Raw genomic sequence first — 17,153 nt, 5'->3', positions numbered from 1 at the left:
TGTGTAAGCATTAGCAGCGGTTCATTTTCAAGCATTTGTGAAACTACAGTTGTTCTATTCAAGTAACTTCCTTCCGTTTAATCCAAAGTACAGCATCTTTCGAGTCTGAAGCTTGCTTGAACATTTCACCACAGATACTGCAGACAGAGCATCGACTTCAGCCCTAGTCAGCTTTTTGCTGCAACTATAGGTTGGTACTCATATATACATTTAGGCAAATAATTATGTATTTCAACCGGGTTTAATTCATTCTATTTCACAAAGTTAGCATGCTCTTTATACTTAAAAGTATCCAAATGAGAGTTAGTGACATACCAGTTATGTTGCTGAAGAGTCTTTTCTCCCCAACTTCTTCCTTGCGATCCCGCAGGCCGACTGATTCGAAACATGTCTCAATACTCGACGCGAAACTCCGCCCTCTTCGATAGCTCCCGCCTACGGCGCAATGAAGCATAGTGTTCTGGTTATTGTGCAGTAGACCTAACATACAGTTTCAGAGATTTGCACTGGTGAATGGTCCCGAAGTTTAGGTTTGAGTTTTCTTAACAGACTGTAATATATTTGATACAAATAAATACCAAATGCTCCAAAATACTGTAAATAGTGTTCTTATTCTTCAATCAGTTAATATAAACATCTATGATGTGAAAGATGTTATAGAATGTATAAGGTAATAACGTGTAGAACATGAAAAGCATAACATAAAATGCTGAATATGAACGAGTACTGCATCTGAAGTGTTAGGTAGATATTATGTCAATGTTAATAGTGGTAATTCTTGGGGTTTGGGGATTTACTTCCAACTACAAAACACATTGTCTCTAAACTCTGTATATTTAGACATTTATGGGAATGTAACTTTTTAGTTGTTAGTAAGTTTATAAAGAGATTAGTGAGCGAGATGACTAAAGTTATACACTACATGAGATACTAATTCATTTACTTTTGGGGAGAAGTCATTTGTAACTGTAACTCATTACTTTTTAAAAGTAAAATTAAAAACACTGGTTACAAGTTAACTTTTGTGTTTAAGAACGGCAACTGCCGTCTTACTATTAAAATGAGCAAACATTAGGACAATTTGCATCTCAGTTTCATGACAAACGTATTAGTTGGAGAGTGTTCCATTTAAAAGACCCCCAACTATGACAAAAACAAATGGAAACTAACATCCACTTAGAAACTAAAATTACATGACATAAAATGTTGAATATAAAAGAATGCTGCATCTGAAGCGCTGTATAAACAGCCTCTGTTAATACTTGTAATTCAGGGGGTTTGGATGACTTACTTTAAAACGCATTGTTTATAAACTGTATGCATATTTAAACATTTATGGTAATGTAATTATTTTATTGTTAGTATGTTTTTAAAGAGTTTAGTAAGTGAGATGAATAAGTTTATACACACCATGACTTACCAGCTCATTTACTTTTTTGGCAGAAGTAATTTGTAACTGTAACTCATTACTTTTTAAAGTACGATGAACAACAGTGGTTACAAGTTAACGTTTGTGTTTAAGAACGACAACTACCGTCTTACTATTAAGATGAGCAAACATTAGGACGATGTACAACTCAGTTTCATAGCAAACGTATTAGTTCAAGAGTGTTCCACTTAAAAGACCCCTACCATGACAAAAACAAATGGAAACTAATATTCACTTAGAAATTAAAATTACGTGACATAAAATGTTGAAAATAAAAGACTGCTGCATCTCAAGCGTTACATAAACGGCCCCTGTTAATACTTGTAATTCAGGGGGTTTGGAAGACTTACTTTAAAACACATTGTCTCTAAACTCTGTATATTTAGAAATTTATGGGAATGTAACTTTTTCGTTGTTAGTAAGTTTATAAAGAGATTAGTGAGCGAGATGACTAAAGTTATACACTACATGAGATACTATTTCATTTACTTTTGGGGAGAAGTCATTTGTAACTGTAACTCATTACTTTTTAAAAGTAAAATTAAAAACACTGGTTACAAGTTAACTTTTGTGTTTAAGAACGGCAACTGCCGTCTTACTAATAAAATGAGCAAACATTAGGACGATTTGCATCTCAGTTTCGTTAAAATTGTATTAGTGGTAGAGTTTTCTATTTAAAACATCAACTATCACACCAAAAAACAAAATATCGTCTTCTATGTTCAGGGGAGAAAAAAAAAAAAAAAAAAAAAAGTAACTTTTAGATTTATAGGTCATTGAGATTACAACATCCGCATGTTACTAACATAGATTTCTTACAATATAGAAAAGTAGATGGATATAAGTTTAACAAACTTAGTTTTGAATATTAATTGAGTACTTTAATATTATTATAAAAATAAATAACATTATTTCAACAATATATATTGTTAAAAAAACATTATTTGAAAGCACATTATGCTTGGTTGAGATGGAGTCTTTTTGGGCTTGTTAGGGGATAGAGAGGAGCCACAAACGTGTTGACTTTTATGATAGGGATTAGAGAGGGGGGCACACACAGCCCCCAGATGGTTTTCTCAAACAGCCCTGTTTCCAGTTGAAGGTAACGGTACACAAAAACGTACATCAATAATAACAGACTAAGGATTTACTTCAAAACGCAATGTTTATAAACTTTATGCTTAATTAAACATTTATGGTAATGTAATTATTTTATTGTTCGTATGTTTTTAAAGAGTTTAGTAAGCAAGATGAATAAATTATACAGTACATGAGTTACTAACTCATTTACTTTTGGGGAGAAGTCATTTGCAACTGTAACTCATTATTTTTTTAAAGTAAGATTAACAAAGCTGGTTACAAGTTAACTTTATGTGTTTAAGAACGACAACTGCCTTCTTACCATTAAAATGAGCAAACAATAGGTTGGTGTACAACTCAGTTTCATTACAAACATATTAGTTCAAGAGTGTCCAATTTAATAAACCGAGTACCATAACAAAAAACAAATAGGAACTAATGTTCACAAAATTACACAACATAGAATATTGAACATAAACAATGCTACATCTGAAGAGTTATATGTTAGTATATTTTTAAAGAATTTAGTAAGCGCAATGAATAAGTTTAAACAGTATCCAGACCAAATGGACAGCCAGCTGAGTTCTACTAGCCATCTCCACCCCACTGCTAGTACCTGCAAACACCTACAACGCGATAAAACATACATCTGAAAGTGTCAATTTCAACAAGGGGACAAGGAGAGGTTAAAGGTAGGGGCAAAAAAGCAGGCTTCAAAGCCCTAGACAGTTATGTATTTAAAAATATCTGCAATGATACGATTATCTCGTTATTTCAAAAGATTTCCTGAACATTACTTTAGTACAGTACGCATTTGTTTTGTGCATATATTCATTCATTTCACATTACTTTAGTACAGTACGCATTTGTTTTGTGCATATATTCATTCCTTTCACATCCTGAAGAAATACAGAAATACTGATAGAGTTGGTGTACCTTCTCTTACAAAACAAAATCCTCTTGTAATTGCATAATAAGTGCTGTTTTGCAAACGTTTTCACTTAAAAAGTGCAACAAGCAACAACTACGGTACCTCGAAAAGCATACTGTACATATCTGAACAATGATGAGGGAATATGTTGGACCATTTTTAACCATCTGTCCTTTTGTATTCCAAAAGCTACCACTACGTACATACACTTATCTCATACCTGAGTCAATCCAAGTGAACTAAATAAATATTCAAAACAGTATATGTTGCGTTACCAAGTTTGATAAAAAAACATTCAAATAAGAGTTAGGCAGTTACATACCGGCGTTGTCAATGGCCATACGTGTACACAGTTTGAAGATGAGTCACCTTTCTCATTGGGACGATTTATTCAAAAATAATTCTAAAAACACTTTAGCCATAAAACTATTCATTTAACTTTCTGCTCATAATACAATTCAATGTAATTGAGGTGGCACTGTCATGACTGAATGTCTGACTGTCATGCATCATTGTGTAAGGTTTGCTTGTTCCTCCTCCTTCCTGTGTGGGGTTTACGACGGGTACTCAAGTTTCCTCCCACATTCCAAAAGCATGCATGTTAGGAGTATTTAACGCATCAAATTGGTCACATAATTTTTGGGGCTATCCGGAAATTAGTCTGGTAACCCTTCCATTTTGGAAGGATCTTTGTGTTTGAGGCATGCTCGTAAAGCCTCCTATTTTTACCCATTACATACTTTCCTGAAGACTTAAACATTGGCATTATTTTTTTTCTTCCTCAAAACCCCTGTTTTTTTTTTTTTTTAATAAGAGCAACTTTATGTATCTTTTAATAAATTATAATAAAATGTATCCACACCATTTAGCAGTCTAAATTTGTCTTTTGAAAACCTCAGCTGTACACTCGCTGACGTCAGGCTTGTACAGAGTATTGTTTTCTTACACGCACAATTTATAAACCTGAATTACTTTTTTGTATGACCACAATAAGTAGGTAAACTGTACAGTTAATTGAATGATACATACTTTAAAAATGACCTGAAGAACCTTTATCAACATGGATTTTTCTTTAGAAACTCGGTAGCTAGGTTCCTGAAGGCATAAAAGATGTACTTTTCTCCAACAAAAGCTTTTGTTTTTTTAGTTCGAGTAATTACAGATATTTTTAATATGTCATAAAAACACGAAATACGACAATAAATACAACCAAGTCACTTTCGTGTTATGTAAGAATTTCAGTCCCAGTACTTGTATTTATTTATTTTTTTGTATGGTGTACATTTAAAGAGAATCACCTGAAAATATGTCTATTATACGGTAGCAGCTTTCTGTGATAATGTCATACCTGAAGTCAAATTATAGCCCAAATATTTCACGCCTGATATATTACATTGTTTCTTTTTTTTTTTTTTTTTTTTTAAATTTAATTATTTCAATGATTAATTCTTTTTAATTAGGTGGCTGAGTGGTTAGCACGTCTGCTTCACAGTTCTGAGATCAAGGGTACAATCTTAGAGCTCCGGCCATCCTGTGTGGAGTTTGCATGTTAGCCCCGTGCCTACGTGGGTTTTTCTCCGGGGACTCCGATTTCCCCCCACATTCCAAAAACACGCGTGGTAGGCTGATGGAACACTCTAAATTGTCCATAGGTATGAGTGTATACGTGAATGGTTGTACGGGTCATTGTGGCCTGCGATTGGCTGGCAACCGATTCAGGCCGTACGCCACCTACTGTCCGTAGTAAGCCAGGATAGGCTCCAGCATAACCGCGACCCTTGTGAGGATAAGCGGCATTGAAAAGGAATGAATGTATTTTTAATTATTTTCATGATTAATTATTTTATGAACTTATTTTAAATCATTAATTTTTATTTAAAAAATGTTTAATGACTCATTATTTTAATATTTTAAATGATCAATTAATTTGTATTTCTATTTATTTATTCTATGATTATTTCAATAATTTTAATGATTTGTTTTAATTATTTTAAAAATTATTTCTATTAAATTGTGATTTAAAATTTCATTTTCGGATTCCTTATTTCAGCAGGTGGAACGAGCTGTAAGGTCTGAGTTACGTCAACGTCTGTTTGCCAGAAGTGGGTAGGGTAGCCAAAAATTTTACTCAAGTAAAAGTAGCGGTACTTCAAAATATTATTACTCAAGTAAAAGTAGTCGTCCAAAAAAATAAATAAATAAAATATACTCAAGTACAAGTAAAAAAGAATTTTATTTACCGGGCAAATACTGTAAATAAATTGGTCTTTCCAACCATCTCAGATTGTGTTATGCGCACCTATATCTTAATACATATTCTAAATGACCACAAATCTGCTGCATTATTATTATTATTATTATTATTACACATGGGTTAAATATTAATATGTCATTGGTTCTCTATTGAGGTATCATCCAGGCATCCTCCACTTTATCAGCTGTGAGATTTTGGTGGCATGCCCTGAGAGCCCTAACTAAGTCTTTAACGCAGACTTCGGATCCACGATTCTTGCGCCATTCCTTCAGCAGCTCTCTGGCAGTCTCGTCCAAATCGTTCGGATGTCTCGTTGAGACGGAATCCAGTTTAGTTTCGGTCAGACCCAGCTGTCGTCCTAATCTACGCCAGTTACGACCCAAGTTTTCAGCAATCACATTTGCGGCAATGTCCAGCTTGGCTAAAAGGGAATAGGAAGAGAAAAAGGGGAAAATACTTTATTCATTCAATTTGTGGTTTATAGTCCTGCGCGGCTTATTTCTGGATTTTTACAGGCCATTGAGCTGCAAGTGTTTTAGTGTAGTAGTATGTGGACACCACATTCCGAAAATTATGGTAATTTGTAGGTATTGAGATTGTCAATTCAACGTTTCTTTGGCATTTTTAATTCCATCAGTTACAAAATTGATCTAAACAGGCTTTTTATTTTTTCCCTAACGTATTCTTTTTTAACATAGTCAAACCTTTTTGGTTACTTTGCATTTTATCAATGTAATATTTAGTAATTTTTCATTTCATTTTGCATGTTCATTTCTAAAATTTTGCATTTATGTGTTAAAAATTTGTTTGTTTTACTTCTTTTTTTTTTTTTTTCTCATTTGAAATAAATCTTTTTCTATTTTGTGTTTAGTCTTTATCAAAAAAGGGGGAAAAAATCTGTACAATGCAAAACAAATTACAGGTAGTCCCCCGGATTACAAACGAGAATTACCGCAGAAATCGGAATTAACCCTTTAGGTGCCCCTAAATACCCCCTAAACCTCAAAATAACTATCCCAAAACATGTATTATACGTCGTAATAATAAAATTAAAGAAAAATAAAATAGGATACTGTACCTGCCATCATTGTTGGGGGATGGTATAAAAAGGTACACTGACGGCTTGTTCACAAGTGGGGACACAAGAGTTCTTGATTCGCTGATGTTTACGGTAGTTTTTTCTTTTCAACCACAGACACACCATAGAACACGTTGACCTGCTAGTGAAGAAACAGGTAAGTCGATGTAACTTATGAATCTTATTTAGAGCTTGGTCGAGCTGCTTATGCTACACCATTGCTTGCTGCATCGCACTCTACATCCTTAGTAGAATACAGAAAACGACCTGATTGGGTGTGCGCTCACTAGAATTACATTTATAAATTTCACCATTTTAATTCAACTTGTAAACAAATTATTATTAGCCATTGGGGATCCAACGATACAGTTAAGTCACGGTTCAGTATGAATTTTGATACAAGGTACACAACATAAAAAATACAAGTGTTATTTCTTTTCAATTATTTTGCTAACAAGCAAAAATAACAACACCATCATATAAACAATGTCATCATATAAACATGCATTATAGCGCATAATATTTATGTACTTACTTCTTACTGATCTGAAGAAATTTTGTATAAAAGTGCTGAGGACAATCTTTACTCTTTGTAAAGTGAGGCAGGGCACAATGTTGATTGCTACTGTTCTCTTAGCAGGTATGTTTACCACATGAGCAAAACATCTTATTTGTGGTCCCAGTCCATCTGTGTTACGTACTGAATTAACAATATTTGCAGCATTGTCTATAGTCACCGGTATGGATTGATTTGGCCTACTTAATTCCATTCAGTCATGGCGTTTTTTTTTTTTTTTTTTTTTTTTTTTTTTTTTAAATTCATCACAGTAGTATATGGACTATGTGTCCCATGATCACTCTGGGGTCACACAGCCAATGGCATGGGACTTGGGGGGGATCTAACGAAGCACATCTAGGTTGCTATTTGATATCTAGTGTGTGCGCGCGAGTGTTGTTAGGCATGAAAAATAGTTAACAAACGCCACAGAAGTTGGGTCTGCTCATTACTGCACTACATCATTTGACAATCGACTCTCATAAACAGGACAAATTTGAAGTACAGTGCTTTTAATTTGCCACTCATTGTTCATCATGTAACCGTGAGTTAGAGCTCTGTGTCCTAGGATGTTAAGCTGTCTGTTGTCAAAGCGAGGTTATTCGTAGCAGCCAAGTCGGCAACAATATATTGGCGGGGTTCGTTGTCATTATCCTTAAAGACAGTCTTTTAGACTTAAAAAAAAAAGTCTTTTTAAATATGAACGAGTGGGGATAACATATCAGCTCACCCTAAAGTTTCTGTCTTTCCTCACATGCAATGATTCTCGTGCGCCACAGCTCCCACCTTACAGACAGTTAGAGGGAGGCTGCTGGCGGCAGAGTTTGTTTTTTCAAGGCGTAGCTGCGCCGGACATTTTTGCGGGAGAGACGACAAATATAAATTCGGAAAACTACATTTTGGGAGCGTTTCATTTGGATTGAATAATTTTGCGTATCGATTTGAAGACGGGCGTATCGAACGGTTCAATAGAAAACCGAGTATTGTTGCATCCTTATTAACCATGTGTGTCTCATTTTTTTGGGGTGTTTCATGTCTTTTAGGTGTGTGGCTGGTTCAATTCTCTTAGGCATCATTTAAAGAATTAAAGAAATCTACATAATCTTCTATTAAAAGTCTTAAAAAGGATAATCAGGTTCAATTGATAAATGCTCATCTTGTTCCAATACCATTTCAATGTTTATTTGGTCCACAATGTTTTGTAATTCGGGCGGAATATCAGGTTAGAAAGAAAAGAAAAGAAAAGAAAAACAAAAAAAATCACAAACGTAACAGATTCTGAATCAGACAGAATTTCAGGAAAAGAAAGCAAACCTCGAATCAGACATATTAATATATGTGAAAACGTACTTCGTGTGGGTTTAGGAAATGAGTTCCAAATTGTAATAGGATGTGTTTCACTGGGACGCACTGACATTGGTCTTGGTCTTTGTATCGGTATTGGTCGAATATCTTTAGGGGTAAACAGCAAAGGTGGGTAGTAACGCGTTACATGTACACCGTTAAATTTACTTGATTAACATTTTGAGAACAATGTACTTTGAATCAAAGTTTTAATAGTCTGTACTTTTTACTTTTACTTGAGTCCAATTGTCAAGAAAAAGATAGTAATTATGAAGAAAGTATTTTCTCCATTAGAGGGTATAATGCTTCATTTATGTATTTTTTTTCTCACGTCTCGTCGGTGTACAGTGTGTGTCTGAGCTCTTTATTTTACTAAATTTATTCTCAATCTAACACCCGCCAAGTTTCCTTGCAAATATTTGTTTCACCAATAAGTGGAGCTGTTTTCTCAATAACATGATGCGTGAGTTTTGTTTTCTCCGTGCGTTGTTTGGATTTTCCTGTCGTCGTTGTACAATTCTTGGGACTATATGGCTAATAATAATTTGTTTACAAGTTGAATTAAAATGGTGAAATTTATAAATGTAATTCTAGTGAGCGCACACCCAATCAGGTCGTTTTCTGTATTCTACTAAGGATGTAGAGTGCGATGCAGCAAGCAATGGTGTAGCATAAGCAGCTCGACCAAGCTCTAAATAAGATTCATAAGTTACATCGACTTACCTGTTTCTTCACTAGCAGGTCAACGTGTTCTATGGTGTGTCTGTGGTTGAAAAGAAAAAACTACCGTAAACATCAGCGAATCAAGAACTCTTGTGTCCCCACTTGTGAACAAGCCGTCAGTGTACCTTTTTATACCATCCCCCAACAATGATGGCAGGTACAGTATCCTATTTTATTTTTCTTTAATTTTATTATTACGACGTATAATACATGTTTTGGGATAGTTATTTTGAGGTTTAGGGGGTATTTAGGGGCACCTAAAGGGTTAATTCCGATTTCTGCGGTAATTCTCGTTTGTAATCCGGGGGACTACCTGTAATTTGTTTTGCATTGTACAGATTTTTTCCCCCTTTTTTGATAAAGACTAAACACAAAATAGAAAAAGATTTATTTCAAATGAGAAAAAAAAAAAAAAAGAAGTAAAACAAACAAATTTTTAACACATAAATGCAAAATTTTAGAAATGAACATGCAAAATGAAATGAAAAATTACTAAATATTACATTGATAAAATGCAAAGTAACCAAAAAGGTTTGACTATGTTAAAAAAGAATACGTTAGGGAAAAAATAAAAAGCCTGTTTAGATCAATTTTGTAACTGATGGAATTAAAAATGCCAAAGAAACGTTGAATTGACAATCTCAATACCTACAAATTACCATAATTTTCGGAATGTGGTGTCCACATACTACTACACTAAAACACTTGCAGCTCAATGGCCTGTAAAAATCCAGAAATAAGCCGCGCAGGACTATAAACCACAAATTGAATGAATAAAGTATTTTCCCCTTTTTCTCTTCCTATTCCCTTTTAGCCAAGCTGGACATTGCCGCAAATGTGATTGCTGAAAACTTGGGTCGTAACTGGCGTAGATTAGGACGACAGCTGGGTCTGACCGAAACTAAACTGGATTCCGTCTCAACGAGACATCCGAACGATTTGGACGAGACTGCCAGAGAGCTGCTGAAGGAATGGCGCAAGAATCGTGGATCCGAAGTCTGCGTTAAAGACTTAGTTAGGGCTCTCAGGGCATGCCACCAAAATCTCACAGCTGATAAAGTGGAGGATGCCTGGATGATACCTCAATAGAGAACCAATGACATATTAATATTTAACCCATGTGTAATAATAATAATAATAATAATAATGCAGCAGATTTGTGGTCATTTAGAATATGTATTAAGATATAGGTGCGCATAACACAATCTGAGATGGTTGGAAAGACCAATTTATTTACAGTATTTGCCCGGTAAATAAAATTCTTTTTTACTTGTACTTGAGTATATTTTATTTATTTATTTTTTTGGACGACTACTTTTACTTGAGTAATAATATTTTGAAGTACCGCTACTTTTACTTGAGTAAAATTTTTGGCTACCCTACCCACTTCTGGCAAACAGACGTTGACGTAACTCAGACCTTACAGCTCGTTCCACCTGCTGAAATAAGGAATCCGAAAATGAAATTTTAAATCACAATTTAATAGAAATAATTTTTAAAATAATTAAAACAAATCATTAAAATTATTGAAATAATCATAGAATAAATAAATAGAAATACAAATTAATTGATCATTTAAAATATTAAAATAATGAGTCATTAAACATTTTTTAAATAAAAATTAATGATTTAAAATAAGTTCATAAAATAATTAATCATGAAAATAATTAAAAATACATTCATTCCTTTTCAATGCCGCTTATCCTCACAAGGGTCGCGGTTATGCTGGAGCCTATCCTGGCTTACTACGGACAGTAGGTGGCGTACGGCCTGAATCGGTTGCCAGCCAATCGCAGGCCACAATGACCCGTACAACCATTCACGTATACACTCATACCTATGGACAATTTAGAGTGTTCCATCAGCCTACCACGCGTGTTTTTGGAATGTGGGGGGAAATCGGAGTCCCCGGAGAAAAACCCACGTAGGCACGGGGCTAACATGCAAACTCCACACAGGATGGCCGGAGCTCTAAGATTGTACCCTTGATCTCAGAACTGTGAAGCAGACGTGCTAACCACTCAGCCACCTAATTAAAAAGAATTAATCATTGAAATAATTAAATTTAAAAAAAAAAAAAAAAAAAAAGAAACAATGTAATATATCAGGCGTGAAATATTTGGGCTATAATTTGACTTCAGGTATGACATTATCACAGAAAGCTGCTACCGTATAATAGACATATTTTCAGGTGATTCTCTTTAAATGTACACCATACAAAAAAATAAATAAATACAAGTACTGGGACTGAAATTCTTACATAACACGAAAGTGACTTGGTTGTATTTATTGTCGTATTTCGTGTTTTTATGACATATTAAAAATATCTGTAATTACTCGAACTAAAAAAACAAAAGCTTTTGTTGGAGAAAAGTACATCTTTTATGCCTTCAGGAACCTAGCTACCGAGTTTCTAAAGAAAAATCCATGTTGATAAAGGTTCTTCAGGTCATTTTTAAAGTATGTATCATTCAATTAACTGTACAGTTTACCTACTTATTGTGGTCATACAAAAAAGTAATTCAGGTTTATAAATTGTGCGTGTAAGAAAACAATACTCTGTACAAGCCTGACGTCAGCGAGTGTACAGCTGAGGTTTTCAAAAGACAAATTTAGACTGCTAAATGGTGTGGATACATTTTATTATAATTTATTAAAAGATACATAAAGTTGCTCTTATTAAAAAAAAAAAAAAACAGGGGTTTTGAGGAAGAAAAAAAATAATGCCAATGTTTAAGTCTTCAGGAAAGTATGTAATGGGTAAAAATAGGAGGCTTTACGAGCATGCCTCAAACACAAAGATCCTTCCAAAATGGAAGGGTTACCAGACTAATTTCCGGATAGCCCCAAAAATTATGTGACCAATTTGATGCGTTAAATACTCCTAACATGCATGCTTTTGGAATGTGGGAGGAAACTTGAGTACCCGTCGTAAACCCCACACAGGAAGGAGGAGGAACAAGCAAACCTTACACAATGATGCATGACAGTCAGACATTCAGTCATGACAGTGCCACCTCAATTACATTGAATTGTATTATGAGCAGAAAGTTAAATGAATAGTTTTATGGCTAAAGTGTTTTTAGAATTATTTTTGAATAAATCGTCCCAATGAGAAAGGTGACTCATCTTCAAACTGTGTACACGTATGGCCATTGACAACGCCGGTATGTAACTGCCTAACTCTTATTTGAATGTTTTTTTATCAAACTTGGTAACGCAACATATACTGTTTTGAATATTTATTTAGTTCACTTGGATTGACTCAGGTATGAGATAAGTGTATGTACGTAGTGGTAGCTTTTGGAATACAAAAGGACAGATGGTTAAAAATGGTCCAACATATTCCCTCATCATTGTTCAGATATGTACAGTATGCTTTTCGAGGTACCGTAGTTGTTGCTTGTTGCACTTTTTAAGTGAAAACGTTTGCAAAACAGCACTTATTATGCAATTACAAGAGGATTTTGTTTTGTAAGAGAAGGTACACCAACTCTATCAGTATTTCTGTATTTCTTCAGGATGTGAAAGGAATGAATATATGCACAAAACAAATGCGTACTGTACTAAAGTAATGTGAAATGAATGAATATATGCACAAAACAAATGCGTACTGTACTAAAGTAATGTTCAGGAAATCTTTTGAAATAACGAGATAATCGTATCATTGCAGATATTTTTAAATACATAACTGTCTAGGGCTTTGAAGCCTGCTTTTTTGCCCCTACCTTTAACCTCTCCTTGTCCCCTTGTTGAAATTGACACTTTCAGATGTATGTTTTATCGCGTTGTAGGTGTTTGCAGGTACTAGCAGTGGGGTGGAGATGGCTAGTAGAACTCAGCTGGCTGTCCATTTGGTCTGGATACTGTTTAAACTTATTCATTGCGCTTACTAAATTCTTTAAAAATATACTAACATATAACTCTTCAGATGTAGCATTGTTTATGTTCAATATTCTATGTTGTGTAATTTTGTGAACATTAGTTCCTATTTGTTTTTTGTTATGGTACTCGGTTTATTAAATTGGACACTCTTGAACTAATATGTTTGTAATGAAACTGAGTTGTACACCAACCTATTGTTTGCTCATTTTAATGGTAAGAAGGCAGTTGTCGTTCTTAAACACATAAAGTTAACTTGTAACCAGCTTTGTTAATCTTACTTTAAAAAAATAATGAGTTACAGTTGCAAATGACTTCTCCCCAAAAGTAAATGAGTTAGTAACTCATGTACTGTATAATTTATTCATCTTGCTTACTAAACTCTTTAAAAACATACGAACAATAAAATAATTACATTACCATAAATGTTTAATTAAGCATAAAGTTTATAAACATTGCGTTTTGAAGTAAATCCTTAGTCTGTTATTATTGATGTACGTTTTTGTGTACCGTTACCTTCAACTGGAAACAGGGCTGTTTGAGAAAACCATCTGGGGGCTGTGTGTGCCCCCCTCTCTAATCCCTATCATAAAAGTCAACACGTTTGTGGCTCCTCTCTATCCCCTAACAAGCCCAAAAAGACTCCATCTCAACCAAGCATAATGTGCTTTCAAATAATGTTTTTTTAACAATATATATTGTTGAAATAATGTTATTTATTTTTATAATAATATTAAAGTACTCAATTAATATTCAAAACTAAGTTTGTTAAACTTATATCCATCTACTTTTCTATATTGTAAGAAATCTATGTTAGTAACATGCGGATGTTGTAATCTCAATGACCTATAAATCTAAAAGTTACTTTTTTTTTTTTTTTTTTTTTTCTCCCCTGAACATAGAAGACGATATTTTGTTTTTTGGTGTGATAGTTGATGTTTTAAATAGAAAACTCTACCACTAATACAATTTTAACGAAACTGAGATGCAAATCGTCCTAATGTTTGCTCATTTTATTAGTAAGACGGCAGTTGCCGTTCTTAAACACAAAAGTTAACTTGTAACCAGTGTTTTTAATTTTACTTTTAAAAAGTAATGAGTTACAGTTACAAATGACTTCTCCCCAAAAGTAAATGAAATAGTATCTCATGTAGTGTATAACTTTAGTCATCTCGCTCACTAATCTCTTTATAAACTTACTAACAACGAAAAAGTTACATTCCCATAAATTTCTAAATATACAGAGTTTAGAGACAATGTGTTTTAAAGTAAGTCTTCCAAACCCCCTGAATTACAAGTATTAACAGGGGCCGTTTATGTAACGCTTGAGATGCAGCAGTCTTTTATTTTCAACATTTTATGTCACGTAATTTTAATTTCTAAGTGAATATTAGTTTCCATTTGTTTTTGTCATGGTAGGGGTCTTTTAAGTGGAACACTCTTGAACTAATACGTTTGCTATGAAACTGAGTTGTACATCGTCCTAATGTTTGCTCATCTTAATAGTAAGACGGTAGTTGTCGTTCTTAAACACAAACGTTAACTTGTAACCACTGTTGTTCATCGTACTTTAAAAAGTAATGAGTTACAGTTACAAATTACTTCTGCCAAAAAAGTAAATGAGCTGGTAAGTCATGGTGTGTATAAACTTATTCATCTCACTTACTAAACTCTTTAAAAACATACTAACAATAAAATAATTACATTACCATAAATGTTTAAATATGCATACAGTTTATAAACAATGCGTTTTAAAGTAAGTCATCCAAACCCCCTGAATTACAAGTATTAACAGAGGCTGTTTATACAGCGCTTCAGATGCAGCATTCTTTTATATTCAACATTTTATGTCATGTAATTTTAGTTTCTAAGTGGATGTTAGTTTCCATTTGTTTTTGTCATAGTTGGGGGTCTTTTAAATGGAACACTCTCCAACTAATACGTTTGTCATGAAACTGAGATGCAAATTGTCCTAATGTTTGCTCATTTTAATAGTAAGACGGCAGTTGCCGTTCTTAAACACAAAAGTTAACTTGTAACCAGTGTTTTTAATTTTACTTTTAAAAAGTAATGAGTTACAGTTACAAATGACTTCTCCCCAAAAGTAAATGAATTAGTATCTCATGTAGTGTATAACTTTAGTCATCTCGCTCACTAATCTCTTTATAAACTTACTAACAACTAAAAAGTTACATTCCCATAAATGTCTAAATATACAGAGTTTAGAGACAATGTGTTTTGTAGTTGGAAGTAAATCCCCAAACCCCAAGAATTACCACTATTAACATTGACATAATATCTACCTAACACTTCAGATGCAGTACTCGTTCATATTCAGCATTTTATGTTATGCTTTTCATGTTCTACACGTTATTACCTTATACATTCTATAACATCTTTCACATCATAGATGTTTATATTAACTGATTGAAGAATAAGAACACTATTTACAGTATTTTGGAGCATTTGGTATTTATTTGTATCAAATATATTACAGTCTGTTAAGAAAACTCAAACCTAAACTTCGGGACCATTCACCAGTGCAAATCTCTGAAACTGTATGTTAGGTCTACTGCACAATAACCAGAACACTATGCTTCATTGCGCCGTAGGCGGGAGCTATCGAAGAGGGCGGAGTTTCGCGTCGAGTATTGAGACATGTTTCGAATCAGTCGGCCTGCGGGATCGCAAGGAAGAAGTTGGGGAGAAAAGACTCTTCAGCAACATAACTGGTATGTCACTAACTCTCATTTGGATACTTTTAAGTATAAAGAGCATGCTAACTTTGTGAAATAGAATGAATTAAACCCGGTTGAAATACATAATTATTTGCCTAAATGTATATATGAGTACCAACCTATAGTTGCAGCAAAAAGCTGACTAGGGCTGAAGTCGATGCTCTGTCTGCAGTATCTGTGGTGAAATGTTCAAGCAAGCTTCAGACTCGAAAGATGCTGTACTTTGGATTAAACGGAAGGAAGTTACTTGAATAGAACAACTGTAGTTTCACAAATGCTTGAAAATGAACCGCTGCTAATGCTTACACACGTCTCGTTGATCATGGTTGATCTTACCTCGTTGCTACTCATCGAAAAAATGTCCACTTAGCATTGCTACAAAACTAGCCTACACGCAGACCGCACCAAAATGCTCACTTAGCATTGCTACAAAACTAGCCTACACGCAGACCCCACCAAAATGCTCACTTAACAATGCTACAAAACTAGCCTACACGCAGACCACACCCATCCAAATCCCATGGTTCTTAGGGGTTTTGTTCAGACATGCCTGGACATGCCTGGACACGTTCCCCCTTCTCACCCACACTTTCCCATAACCCCTCCTTGTTTCCCAACAGGTGCGGGTCAAAGGGCACCCCGCTTTCACCGGACATCCGGACATGCCTGGACACACTTCCCTTCTCACCCACACTTTCCCATAACCCCCCTTGTTTTCCTACAGGTGCAGGTCAAAGGGCAACATCGGGTAATCCCTTAATTGAGGGGGGGTGACAGGTGGGGGTCAAAGGTCAACCCATCAATCAAAGGTCAAAAGGTCAACCTGTCAATCAAAGGTCAAAGGTAGGGTCATAAATCATCATAAATCAACGCCCACATTCCTGAGTGAAGATAGCTGTATATTCCTACTCTCTGAGATGGCATGACGATTCTCGCGAGTAAAACCCAGAAAATGTTTGCAATATATGGCGAGGATAGCGTGGTGCTACATTTCCGTGTTCAGAGTGGTGGTGAAGCTCCCTGGAAGTTACGTCATCAGGTGGCGGTCAGCATGGCGGCGCGTCCCTCGTTGCTACGGTGTTGCTATGGCCATAACTCAAAAACTGCGCGGTCAATTATTATCATTTTTTTTAATGTG

General features: G+C 34.7%; 2 protein-coding genes across 2 annotated transcripts; one reads left to right on the top strand and one right to left on the bottom strand.

Moving 5' to 3' along the window:
• Window positions 1-5,688: 5,688 nt before the first annotated feature.
• LOC130905979 (FAS-associated death domain protein-like) lies at window positions 5,689-6,903 on the bottom strand. Its single transcript, XM_057819812.1, has 2 exons — window positions 6,773-6,903; window positions 5,689-6,115 (listed from the first exon to the last, which is right to left on the bottom strand). The coding sequence occupies exons 1-2, from the start codon at window positions 6,780-6,782 to the stop codon at window positions 5,841-5,843; spliced, it is 285 nt and encodes a 94-aa protein (XP_057675795.1). The 5' UTR covers window positions 6,783-6,903; the 3' UTR covers window positions 5,689-5,840.
• Window positions 6,904-9,421: 2,518 nt separating this feature from the next.
• LOC130905981 (FAS-associated death domain protein-like) lies at window positions 9,422-10,636 on the top strand. The gene is made up of 2 exons (XM_057819813.1): window positions 9,422-9,552; window positions 10,210-10,636. The coding sequence occupies exons 1-2, from the start codon at window positions 9,543-9,545 to the stop codon at window positions 10,482-10,484; spliced, it is 285 nt and encodes a 94-aa protein (XP_057675796.1). The 5' UTR covers window positions 9,422-9,542; the 3' UTR covers window positions 10,485-10,636.
• Window positions 10,637-17,153: the final 6,517 nt, after the last annotated feature.

This window comes from Corythoichthys intestinalis, chromosome 17 (assembly GCF_030265065.1).
Source record: "Corythoichthys intestinalis isolate RoL2023-P3 chromosome 17, ASM3026506v1, whole genome shotgun sequence".
NCBI classification, from domain to species: Eukaryota; Metazoa; Chordata; class Actinopteri; order Syngnathiformes; family Syngnathidae; genus Corythoichthys; species Corythoichthys intestinalis.
The sequence above is the reverse complement of the archived record's forward strand: the minus strand, read 5'-3'. Positions and strand labels throughout refer to the sequence as shown.